Here is a 13,752-nt window from a genome sequence, read left to right as displayed (position 1 = left end):
TCAGTCCTGTCCAACTCTTTGCTGACTGTAGCCCGCCAGGCTCCTCTGTCCGTGGAATTTCCCGGGCAAGAATACTGTAGTGGGTTGCTATTTTCTACTCCAGGGGATCTTTCCGACCCTGGGATCAAACCAGTGTCTCTTGTGTCTCCTGCACTGGCAGGCGAATTCTTTAACCCTGCACCAGCTGGGAAGTTCCATGGCACATTAGGAAGCTGCCTAAACTCAGTGTATCACTAGCGTAGTAAAGGAACCATGATATACAGACGATACCTCTGTACTATAGAGAATCCCAATGAACAACACCCATGTACAGGGACCCCATGCCAACTTCTGCCCACCAGGATGCTCAGGTCCAGCCTAAGGCAGCGTCAGGGTCTCCAGGCTTGCATCTTTCCCAAGTCTAGAGATTTTAAGTTCCCTTTTTTCTTGCTCTTGCTGAATCAGATTAAATAAAGACAGCATTAGCAGCACAAAGAATTTAATGAAGTGGTTAATGGTGTGGGTGATGTCAACAGGAATTTGGCAGCATCTGTGAGGATAATCTGAGAGAAATAATCAAGAGTTGACAACCCTTCTTTCAGAAAGCAAAATTGCCTGGTTCTGGTTATACCAGTAGTTATTGGCTTCCCTGCCTGCAAAAATGTCACAGTAATACCAATGGGGTTGTTTACACAAGTGGAAAAAAATCTGACTCCTTGATAACATGTTTCAGTTGCAACCCCTTTAATGACACTCAGAGGCCTTCCAGTAAGAGAGAAATTTCCTCCAAACTAAGGGAGCAGTTGTCCGGAAACAGTGCCCTTCCTCACTAGGGTTATTTATGTTCATTGGGCTAATGGTTTTTGTCCAGTAATACATTTAAATTGCTTTTCATTTTACAGTTATGCTTTGCTATCACATTTCAGAAAGTGGCTTCTCTTCCTCTGTATAGCTGGCAATTTCCTCAAGTACACGATGACAGCATTGTCCTTTTGAAGTCATTTGAAATAGACTCGGTCTCAGCCATCTCTCAGGAGAATATTCTCTGGCTGATCATCATAGCCAAGTGGAAAGTACAAATGAACTCGGGCTGTCTGGTCCTCTCTCTCTCTGGTTCCCTGGAGGCCCTGCAGCAGGTGATGGCGAGCCTGTTGATCTGGGATGGAGCCCAACTTTCAGAACTTTGACGTTATTTGAGAAATAGGCCCCCAGCTCGAGTGTGAGAAGTGCAAGGATGGAGAGGAGACACTGCAAATGATTTATAAACTGAGTCACACTTGGTATGGATGACAAAGAAGAGAGGGCTCTGTAGAAACGAACACAATTAGGTTTGTAGCAGAGATTGTTCAGTTCAACTGACAGCTCATGGGGCAGTTGGGGAAAAAAAGTCGTCTTTAAAATCTAGGGGGAAAATGGTGGATCAGGCTGTGAAATAAATCTGAAGCACATATATAATTATATTCAAATATATGGGGTAGTAACTGTGATATAAGTGCTATATTAGCTTTATTTAAAAAAAACAGAAGTAAAAATTTACATGAAGATGGATCACACTTTTGCCTGATTTTCAATCTGAGAACTATGTGTATATTGTAAGTTTTGAAGGTACAGGCATACCTCACTTTATTGCATGCCACATATAATGCAATTTTTTATTTTTTTAACAATTTGAAGGTTTATGGCAACCCTGGGTCAAACAAGTGATTTTTCTCCAATAGCATTTGCTCACTTTGTGTCCCTGTCTCAGGTTTTGAAAGTTCTTGAAATAGTTTAAACATTTTCTTTATTGTTACATTTGTTACCATGATCTGTGATCAGTGACCTTTGATGTTACTACAATTCCCTGACAGCTCAGTTGATAATTAGCATTTTTTAGCAATGAAGTATTTTAAAATTAAGATATGTATATTTTTTAGACATAATGCCATTGCACATTTAATAAACTACAGTATAGTGTAAATGTAACTTTTACATGCACTGAGAAGCTGGAAAACTCATGTGGACTCACTTCATTGCAGTGGTCTGGAACTGAATCCACAGTATCTCCGAGGTATACCTGTAATGGTTTAAGTTAATATGAGGTTAACATTCAAGTTTAAAAGTTTTAACCTTACTGTAGAGTTGACTGGGAAGCAAAGAAAAGGGACCAAGAATGTAAACGGCATTGCTCATCGGTAGCAGTTTCATTTCAGAAACCTTGGCTCTGCTCCAATACTTGGAGGACTGTGGTGGCAGCCATTGCTCCTTGGCAGGGAAAGGTGAGCCCTTGGGGAAAATCTGCTCCCTGCTCCGTGAGGCGGGCATCTTCCAAGGCCCGGCCCGCTGTGCGATCTTGCCACTTGGTTGGCTCTACCTTGTCTGTGACTGTAGGAGAGGGCCTGCTCTTCCCCAGGAATACTATTCATCAGCTAATTCATGACTCCGTTCATCTTGCCACCACCAATTACTGACGTTGCTCTCTGCAGTCGGCTCAAAAGCTGGGACAGACTCTGTCTAAAATAGATAGTTGGCTGAGGAGCAGGTGGTGGTGGTCGTGGCAGGCAAGAATGTCACACAAAGGCAACTCGGAAGGGAGAAGTGCACACCCGGACCAGACAACCATTTGTTTTTTAAAAGAAGGCATATGGAATATTGGATGTGTGGGTAGGAGTGAAAGAGGAACCCTAAAATAGTAATTCACATGGATAAATGCCCAAACACAGAAGAAAAAGATCTTGGTCTGATTCCAGTTTGAGTGGTGTTCCTAGGGAGGACTGTGGCATGCTTTAGAGACAACCCCTCTGCATTCTCTTTCAAACTTCAGTGCCATCTGGTGGGCTGGTGCAGGTGTTTGAAGACCCTTGTCTGTTTTTGCTTCAATCACAGTCCTCAGCACACAAGCGCTGCTCAGGAAATGTTGCTTCATATGTGACCCATTCCTTTGAAGTCAGATCTTTGGGATGTAGGGCTTCCCTGGTGGCTTAGATAGTAAAGAACCTGCCTGGGGTGCAGGAGACCCAGGTTTGATCCCTGGGTAAGGAAGATCCCCTGGAGAAGGGAATGGCTACCCACTCCAGCAATCGTGCCTGGAAAGTTCCATGAACAGAGGAGACTGGCAGGTTACAATCCACAGGGTTGCAGAGTCGGACATGACTGAGCGACTAAAACATGTACACGATACTTTGGGATGTGGGGAGAGGAAGACCAATGAGGACTTTTAGCAACACAGATCCCACTGACTTGAGTATTTGGGGGTCACAGAGAGACAGCTGATGAACTTTAATTAAACTCTTTAAACTTCCGAATTCAGACACTAATTACAGGGCAGTTTCCATATCTAAGAGACAATTTAATTCCTAAAGTAGATGATTTGTAGTTAAAGGATTCTTTTAACTATTAATCCCTAAAATGGGAATATTGATTTGGGTGTGCTGAGGTAAATGTTTAGTTTGAAAAGGAAAGGCACAGCTTTCAGTACATAGGAAGTAATCCTGAAGAATCCTAGATAAGAATAGGTTCTTCCTGTAGTAAAGTTCTCTTGAATGGCTGAGGATCAGCAAAAGATTCACTTGCCCAATTGAGATCCAAATTGAAATGGTGGCAGAACACATTAAAAATGAGAATTTTTCCCCAATAGACCCATGGAGAAAGGCATTTGTTCAGTCACTCACCCAGCCATAAAAACCTTAAAGATATTCTCAGTGGGGAAGAAAGAAGGGGAAAAGAGAAAACAGCTTTTGTGAGTGGACAGTGTGGAAGTGGGAAGATGTGCTGTTTTAGCAAGATGCAAGAGCAGGGACTCAGGTGGGAAAAAGATACACAGCCCAGCAAGAAGGAAAAGAAAGTGAGGGAACCCTACTATCTGGCTCCAGGATCACTTCTCTAACCCTAAAGCAATCAGTTCTCCAACCCTAAGAACTGCAAGGAGATCCAACCACTCCATCCTAAAGGAGACCAGTCCTGGGTGTTCACTGGAAGCACTGATGCTGAGGCTGAAACTCCAATACTTTGGCCACCTCATGTGAAGAGTCAACTGATTGGAAAAGACCCTGATGCTGGGAGGGACTGGGGGCAGGAGGAGAAGGGGACGACAGAGGATGAGATGGCTGGATGGCATCACCGACTCGATGGACATGAGGTTGGGTGAACTCTGGGAGTTGGTGATGGACAGGGAGGCCTGCCGTGCTGCGATTCATGGGGTCGCAGAGTTGGACACAACTGAGCAACTGAACTGAAGGCTGACTGCTTAAACTGTGCTTCTCGACCCTACGATTTCTGATATCCTTAGGTCATTGTGCCAAGGCTGTTTATGTGCTTTCTAACTGCACATCAGTTCTGGAATCAGTGTAGCTGGGAGGTTCCATACCCTGGGACATACATTATATGCTGTAACATGAATCTTCCTCAGAGATCTGATAAATTAAAAGAATTTTATTCTTTCAAAGTAGAACAGGGAATTCCCTGCTGGTCCAGTGGTTGAATCTGTGCTTCCACTGCAGGGGCCGTTTCAAACCTTGGTGGGGAAACTAAGATCCCACATGCCATTAAAAAAAAAAAGTAGAACAGCATCAAACACCCATTTTCTTTCTTAGTCTTCAAAATGCAGATAATCAAGTTTCGCATGAATTTGTATGTAACTTCTTGCTGTTTGTTGTCCATGCCCAAGTTCATTTGTATTGCATTTCAGTGGACCAATTCTAACCCCAGTAGACCACACACCCTCAAGCCTTGTTGGTGCTTAGCAGCTCCAACAGCAGGCATCCATCACAGAACTGAGGAATGACTGGATTGTCGGAGAGCATGACAGCAATTTAATGGACATACCATATGGGTAGAAAACTCTTTTGGAGCTAAAACAAGTCAGGTGAACTAATTTTTATGGGTTTTGAAACAGAGAAGTAGATGAAGCACTGCTTTTATTATATTTATTTTTATAAATAAAAATTGCATTGTATGTGCACATTGTATGTGCACATTGTATGTAATTTTTGTATGTATACTGTATACTGTTTGTAATTCTATTGTATTTATTCTAACAACACAGCTTTGATTTTGACTGACATGCAATACAGTTTTAATGTAGGTGAGGCTGGGCTTCCATGTGTTAAATACTTCATATTCTACTTACAAGAAGGGTTCAGTTTTTGAGAACTTGTCAAAAATATCTTTTATTTTTAATACACAGCTATAAATACCTAAGCCAAGATACAGCAATGGGAGAAGTAAACATTTTAAGTTATTTTATAAAAGGTCATCTGAATTTATCCAGTATTCATCTCAAAGATTGTATCTTGGAGGGAAAAAATTTTAAATTATATCAGTATTGCTTTTCTATTCAATATATTTCAAACAAATGCTTCATATTAGATCGCAAATTATTAGCTATTTTTGCATCTACTAAGTATACTGCTTTTAATGTATTTTCAGTGCCTTCATATTTTATTTCTGGAAGATAAGAATTTTTATGTTTAATATGTCTTTCATAAGCACAACAGATATGATGTCCAATAGTAGAAAAAAATCAAGACATACTCAAGTATATTTCTTGGAAGTATTTCCATTCTGGCATTAAAACCATTTTGATTTTGGCTTTAAAACCACTTTTAGACATTGAACGTTTAAAGACCTGTTTGTATGAGCTTTCCCTCTCTTTCATTCTCCATCATTCTCAAGAAACTTTCAATCCCCATTTTTTCGTCTGACTCTGCAATACACAATCCAGAGACAAAATGACCTTTTGTGAAATTCTCTAGGGTAAGGAATCTCCAAGTAGCTGAGCCTTAAAGTAGGAATTATCATTTTATCTCTTCCAGCAAAGGATTTCACTTTTTGCTTTAATTTCTGGCCTGTTGACCCAGGATTGCAGATTTTTTAAATCTTTGGGAACCTGCCTTTTAAAGTTGATCGAAAATTTTGTCTCTACTTTTCCCTTACAAGTCTGGGAGAGAAAATGTAGTGGGGATAGGGTTTCAGGGAGATGTAAAGGACATAGCAAGTTAATAAAAGTTTTATATGGTTGTAAGTTTTAGCATTTGGGCCTTTTTTGACATTAACTAGAAAAAAAATCATAGAAAGCATGACCTAAATAAATAACATGTTATGAAAAGCCATCTTTGATTACTAAAATCTGCTTAGAGAGTGTAAATTTACAAAGGTCAAGTACAGAGGTACCCAGTGTTTTTTAAATTTCAAATGACCTTCACTTCAGCACCGTGTGGGTCATGGATTTCTTTTGCTTTGGACAAAAAACATACTTTTTGAATTGTGAGGTGATACATAGAATGAATATTTGTGTATATCAAAATATTTGGTTTTAAAGACTGTATCTGAAGTATTTATACATGAAATCACACTTCTGGGATATGCATATCTCAGTTGGGGAATGAAATGGTGGAAAATGGGTGAAATACAGATGAAATAGGAACTGAGGACATACCGGTACTTGGTGCAGGGTGATGGGCACATGGAATTCAATATGCTAACTTCTCTGCCTTTGCATCTATTTGAAAATTTCCGTATTTCAAAAAGGTGAGGTTTCTGATACATTGTGATTAACAATTTTACCTTCATTCAGTTTGCATGAAATGTAGTATTAGTTTTAGCTTTTACTGGTAAGAACCATGTTACTGTTCCTTTCAACAAATTTCACGTTCTACGCAAAAGGACAGATGTAATTATATATGTAGGATCATAAAACCACACACATGGGTATATTGTCATCCTTTTTTCTAACTCAACTTATATTCTTTGGCATGGTATTCCCCCTAATATACTTTATTCTCGATAATGCAAAGGAAGTGCACTGAGTATTAGAAAATATAATTCATTAGGCAGACTGATCTTATAGAAAAATCTTAACAGTACTACATACACAAGTATGAATTAGCTATGTGAAATTAACCTATTATTATGTGAAATCTCCTTTAACACCTTACCCCAAGGTTATCAGGGCCTTAGAAGTTCATTTTGAAGATTAAGTTATACTTAGCATCTCCTTTGAATACACTAACATATCAACGTTCAAGTTGGAATAAATATAGGTAACAATTACCACTTAATGGGCATTTCTGTTACAATGCCCCACACCAACATATTCATATATATTGCCTTTTTATCCCAGTAGTGGTGTTAAGAAGGTATTATTACCATCATTTAGGTAAGTGAAGTGTGATTCAGGGAGGTTAAGAAACCTAATGGTAAATGGGTGGACCCACACTTTGGAGCCCAATCTGTCTGAATGCAAACAGCTGTGACATAATCATACTATATATGGATTTGGGTTGGCCAAAAAGTCTATTTGGGTTTTTCCATGTTATAGAAAAACAGAAATGAACCATTTGGCCAACCCAATATTTATACCGTTTGTGCTCATGTGGACTCATGTGCCATTCCAAAGGGTTAAAAAAAACACAACCCAGGATATCCAAGGTTTTAGGTCTCAGGAACATCCTATTCAGCAAAGTTGAGGTCTGTGTTTATACTACTGTCTTAATGATACTATTCCAATCATTATACTGGTTCGGGGAAAGACAGTGTGCTTAGGTCACACTTTCCAAGGCGGCTCTTCTGCACGTGGACTGAAGCGTTCTTCTTCCTTCTGTAGGGATGACCTCTGCTCTGCATGTTAGGGAAAGCAACCAAGGCTGCTCAGACAGTGGTGGATCTCAGGTAGAGTTTCAAGGAGACCGTCATATGACATTCTAAAATAGCTGAGAGGTCTTACTTGTATTAAAGTATTTTCCTTACTAGTTTTTAGTGGAAATGGTATACTGAAGGCATATACATGATGGTCAGTAGTTTGAACCAAAAAAAAAAAAAAAATATATATATATATATTTAAATAATATCTTTAAAATATTTCAAATTTTTATTAAATATTTTTATTCAGTTTTAAGATCACAGTTAAAGTACTTTAGCATGTTATACACATGACTTACATGTGCAATTTTTAGAAATATCAAATTAAGTATAAGATTTTGAAGAAAGAAATTATATAAATGTGTATATTGACTCTTACTACACATACATCTAAGAAAGCAATAATTCTGTTGTACCATTAAGTGGAAATCATTTATTACATGGCATGTTTACACCAACTCTAAAGAGAACCAAGCCAATTTCTGAAAGCAAAAAAATGAGCGATTCGGTCATGCTGAAAACTGTCAACAGACTTAAGATCCGGTGGTCAAATGAAGCTGTGGTTAATTTTTGACAGGTAAGTAAGCAATTCAAACCTGTAAGAAAAGTTCATAATCTGGTATGTGGAATCTCAGGTGGTTTTTATTCCTTTCTGACAAATTCCTGAGAGCAAGACTTGTTTAGTGCTAATGAAATGAGAAAAATGTTGCCAAGCATATGCTGAGCTCCAGATCACAAACCTCCCCTCCCCCAGTTCTGCTGCTAGGAGCTGAGGCACTAACGTGAGGTGGCAGGGGACGTGACCACCCCTCCGGGGCGGCAAAGGAAGGTCACTGTTTGTCTGTGAAACTGTTTGTCTGTGAAACATGCGCCTCTGTGATTTAGGTTAGAGCTTGTGAGGTAAGACTTGCTGTGCGGAGGGAGGGCATGGAGGCATTGAATTAGGTCTGTGTTACTCGGTAACCACTTCTGGCCCAAGTTATTAGAAAATCTTTGGAAAGAGTAGTAATGTTCACAATAACTAGGTTCTGTGCATAAAAATCAATTTAAGGGCAGGATCAATTTTGACCACTGGCTGCAACAAGAAAACAGTGGCCAGCAAAGTTCTAAGCACAAGGTTTCTTTTCAATTATTAGTATAAATCATACCACCACAAATACAATTTGGCCATGAGAGGAAGCTTTTTTGTATGTGTGAAGAAAATGTGTATTTATGCATTTTTAAGGAACGCATGGATGAAGGTGTGTGAGGGGAATCAAGCGGATCTGCCTTGTTTACTCTTTTGTTGCTTCTTTTTCTATCATGTGAGGAAGATGATGTCACCAGTGAAAAGGACAGGATTATGTAATATGGGGTGTACTAAACTTCACTATCGTTTCCAAAATGAAAGTAAAGCAGTCCATCAAATCCTGACTACTTCACCAGACAGATCTGTTAAGATGAACTGAAAACTGTTTCTTTTTTTTATATTGTAAGTATGATGTTAGTCGATCTAAATAAGATACTTTAAAAAAAAAAATCCCCAAACTCCAATAAAAACAAAATCCAAATCTAATTCTTTGGGAATACTTGTATAAATAAAAGCAACACCTAATTAACAATTAGTACACTCTTTACAAGGTGCAAAAACAAGGTCCTATGTGGGGAAGGCTAAATTTTAATTCCCACCTAGCAGTCACTCTGAATACTTTGTAGGTCAAATGTAAAAGCATTGGCTTCTGCTGCCCATTTTCAGCAACACATTGTTCTCTCTGGAGAAGGTGGTTTGCCAGTCTAAACACTGCAGTGGAAAATAGTGGCACTGAAGGTGGAAGCAAAAAAAAGACAAACTTTGGAAACAGGACTTACTGAAATTAACTGTTAAAGCCGAGGTAGCCCATTAGGGTTGGCCTTATCTGAGGGCTCTGTGGAGCACTGCAATCAAAGGTGAGCCTCCTCACAGCATTGCGCACACCCCGACTCTCCCTTTACAAATGATGACTCCAGGCCTTGCATGAATTCCTTTTCCCCGGTGAAGTGGCGCTGTTTCCCCTTTGCTGTATGGATGCCGGCCTCCAGCTGCTGGTCTTCAGGACACAGAGGATTCGTACAGTAGTTAGCAGGCAGCATTGGTCCCACTGCTTCACATTAATGCCAAACGCCAAACTTGGAACAGACTTCCTTGATAACCCCCAGCCCTCACCCCGTGCTGCATAAACAAAACATGTCATTCGGTTTTCAGCTTACTCCTAGTGCTGTTATCGATTTACAATTTGCTTGAGATTTTACATAGGTGCAAACATTTCCATATGATGAGCCAAAGACTACAGAGTGCAAACAAAATTTTCTAGGACTCAGTCAGGGTAGCATCTGACTTGGTAAGAGAACGACGGGGATTAAACAAGTTGGATTCTGAATAAACAGACTAGTTCAAATGCTCCTTTTTGTTCATAGTGTTCCATCACTTTTTTCCTCTGCAGCAGTTTTAATGGCAGGAACTAGAATAACAGTGATAACATGGGGATGAGTTCAACATGGGTTTGAGGGGGCATTGGTAGAAAGCTCATCTGATGGAATTAAATAAATATATTTCCAATACTTGAGGGGAAAAGACTGTCAGGATTATGAGAGTATGACATATCCTTTATAAAAAAGGGGGCTTTAATTAATTAGCAACTTTGATCTAAAATCTGGGAACTAACTTAATTTGGGGTTAAGAACCTGTATCTTCAATGTAGCTGTAGGACATTTTTCTTTTTCCTTATCTCAGTATAGTTATCCAAACAAATAAAAACTTAAAAAGGATGTCTTACAGTATTTTCTTTCTTTCCACCCAGCTTCTTGGAGCTGTAGCTTCAGTTACTATTATATACTCTACACACTTCAAAATTACATAGGAAAATACCCAGAATAACTAAATAAATAAAAGGCTAAAGAAAACTGGAACAGTACTGCGTCTCCATCTGAGACTGATCATCCACTTCCAGCATTACAGAGAAGGGCTAGGACAATTTTTTTTTGTTTTTCAGAAGATTTATATACAGGTTTGAATCCAGAAATTAAGGTTAAAAGCATAAATATTGATAATTTCAACTAGATTCAGAATGGTTTCAGAAAGATATGATACAACAATTTAGAATAAAACAAAGCAGAAGAGCATCATATTTTGGTTTGCTTGAGATATACATAAGGTGCAACAACTTTTTCTCGAGGATGCTTGTGGGACAAATGTTAGTGTAGATGGTGTTTGCTGGCAGATTAAGGTACACACCATAGCAATATGATTTTCCAAAATAAAAAAGAATGCAAGAAGTGAAATGAAAATGATAAATGGGGGGAGGGTTACTACATGTTGGTCTGAAATACTTGTGCTAACAAATGTTATTACCTGAAAACACCAACACCCTTCTCCAGTGGATTCAGGGCATGAGAAAAGCACTATTATTGAAATCAAGACTTTGCTCAGAGAAACAACAAGGCGAGTGTCTAGAGGACTATAAAGCTTTGCAGGATTTCTGCTACTCTCAGTGCCTAACCGCTTAAAAATTAAGCATTTCTACAAAAAGTTTTTTTTTAAAGTATCTGAAAACAGTCATATCCAGTAGGTTGCCCTCCACCCCCACCCCAGCCTAAGGGAAAAGCCACTGAGGTTTAGGAAAAGCAGATCAAGTAAGATATATTAATCACATAGAAAAAAGTAATCATTTGTTTCGCTTCTTTTTAAAAAAAGGTCCCATGAATATACAGCAATCTCTTAAGGAACTCTAGTGAAATGTAATCGGAGGACTGGAAGGAAGGAGGGGGCTCTGGCAAAAATAGATCTATTCTAACGTGTTCTAGAGAATAATAAGTTAGTACCATTGTCAAGGTGCATGTTCTGCACCAAAAATTTTTTGATTTTTAATTGTTTTTGGATTTTAGCTAATAATTTTTACATCACTGCTAGCAAGTGGGCCAAAGACTCCAACAGCCACCAACACTAGGACCCAGCAATTTTTAAACATTTACTTTGTGTTTTGAAATTTAGAAAATATTAATAAAACAGCATCATAGTAAAAACATTATGCTAAAATCTGGGGCTGCTCACCTGATTTATGTCTATGTGAATGGGGTTAAGTTTTTAATCTCTGATTAACCTTACTTTCTACTTCCATCTCCCTCCATGTTCACAAAGAATATGTATTTTTGAGGACACCATTCCAAAGTTCTGCTGCCCTCTTTAACTGCTTTAAAGAAAAACCCCCATTCTCTCTATCCTTTTTCAATTCTGTTAGTATGGTGTACATATTTTCCAGCACCGAAACTGAAGTAGTATCTACAACCGTGAAAAGCTAAACCTAGTCAGTACTAATAGAGTCATTTTTTGTATGGCTATTAGGTCAAATTACGATTAGAAAAAAAAGTCTTCATTACATTTCAGTCAAGTATAAATAAGAAAGCTAGATAAAACCTTGTAAACGGTCACCATTTAGAGAGCTAATTCAAAAGCTTCAAACTCGAACTAACACTATCAAAATTCCGCCAGTTTGAAAACCAATAAAAATTATTGCTGGAATCCAATAATTAAAATTTGGTAGTTTGTGCTGTGATGCAAGAGTGGGGAAATACTTTGTGCTATGGAACAAATACCCTGTAAAATGTGTAGCCGCCGACTAATTCTGATTTATCACTTTGCATCTGTTGCTAAGAAACAAGACACTGTGAACGTCAGGCGGTGGAGTCAATATGCTGGATGTTCTAAGCCAGTTAATCCACTTGGCACTGGCATATGTATGGTTGGTTTTCTGTTCAAAAGCAACAAAACACAAAAAAGAAGCAGGAAACTTGCAGGTGGATCTATGACTGCGAGTCCCACTGTGGTCAGGCACACCTCCCTCACCATTTAACTCAATACCTCCGTAATCACAAAAACTCAAAATGGCTCTAAAAACCTGCTGTGCCAATTAGGCTGTGCATAGCAATTGCTACCCGTCCAGTCTGTCTGGGATGGATGTAAAAGGTCTGTAGCTCAAAGTCCACATGAGGTGAGTGTCTTCAATGTGTTCAGAATAGTGAAGTTAATACTAAGGTCACTTCTGAATAATAGTTTTTTTTTTTGTTTGTCTGTATGAACGATCCATTGGTTACTCAGACCCCTGTGTAGAAAATAAAAAGAATCCTCAAGGCATGAAAACATTTGTAATCTGCAGGACTTTTCCCCTGTCTGGGAAAATATTTGCCACAATTTGCCCCAAGCAAATTCTTCTTGGTCACTCAAGGCTAAGAAAAAAAAAAAAATTCAGCTTGCAAGAATTGTAATTTTTTTTTCCTCTCTTTCTCTTTTTGCCAGCAAACTACCACTCTGGTGGCAAATATAAAAGTGCAGGATATAGGGACCACGAGGCCGAGCATACACCGCTAACAATGGTACATCTGCCTGCCCCTGCTGCTTGGGAGTCTTTGAACAGGCATTTTAATATTATTCTACAATATAAATGTAGGTATAACCTATTATATAAACCATCTTAGAACTTAAATCTCCATGTACAAAAAAGACTAGGAATATCTAATAATAACTAGTGCAGTGCGTCAGTTTTTGCTTTTTTTGTTGTTTTTTTGTTTTTGTTTTGAAAGAATAACTAGGTAATATATGAAACTAGTTTCACACTCTCTGGTTGGTAAAAGAGATGCTGGATGAGCTACAGTAAAGGCAGCCTTTTACCAAGTTACCACCTGTTACCATCAAAAGCCTTCAATAGAAAGCAAAGCTCTAGATCATCCTGTTTCTGCTCAGTATCAGACAGATCACATCACCCTCAAAGATTCTGGGTTCTGAGAGAACAAAACTGGCCCAGGGTGCCAACTTCTGCTTCAAGTGAATCTGGGCCATGGAGGGCAACAAGCACTTGTTTGCAGTCTATTTTCCACCACATGGACTCACTAGCATCCCTCGGTAAAGACAAGGCTAGGGTAGTAGGTAAAGCACAATGTTTTACAATTAAAGGGCGCTTCACTGGTCAGCGCAGGAAATAAGTACAGGAGCCTGTGGCATTTCTTTTGGCTGTCCATCATGGGTGAGTGGAGTTGACCTCTGACCTCTGTAAAACAAGAGGAAAAGAGAGAAATCACTTATTGAGAGTATGTTATTAGAAATAAGAGAGGATGATGAATGACCAACAAATGCTTTCCAATATATCT

At 38.9% G+C, this 13,752-nt stretch overlaps 1 protein-coding gene across 14 annotated transcripts in view; it reads right to left on the bottom strand.

Moving 5' to 3' along the window:
• Window positions 1-7,815: 7,815 nt before the first annotated feature.
• Window positions 7,816-13,752, bottom strand: part of BBX (BBX, HMG-box containing) — a 297,884-nt gene continuing 291,947 nt past the window's right edge. For all 14 annotated transcript variants that reach the window (XM_027566187.1, XM_027565800.1, XM_027566433.1 and 11 more), the window contains one exon: window positions 7,816-13,652. In XM_027566187.1, the coding sequence (XP_027421988.1) occupies window positions 13,565-13,652 (88 nt within the window). In that variant the 3' untranslated portion in view covers window positions 7,816-13,564. The remainder of the gene's footprint in view (window positions 13,653-13,752) is intronic.

The sequence above is a fragment of the Bos indicus x Bos taurus genome, chromosome 1 (genome assembly GCF_003369695.1).
Source record: "Bos indicus x Bos taurus breed Angus x Brahman F1 hybrid chromosome 1, Bos_hybrid_MaternalHap_v2.0, whole genome shotgun sequence".
Classification (NCBI taxonomy): Eukaryota; Metazoa; Chordata; class Mammalia; order Artiodactyla; family Bovidae; genus Bos; species Bos indicus x Bos taurus.
The sequence above is the reverse complement of the archived record's forward strand: the minus strand, read 5'-3'. Positions and strand labels throughout refer to the sequence as shown.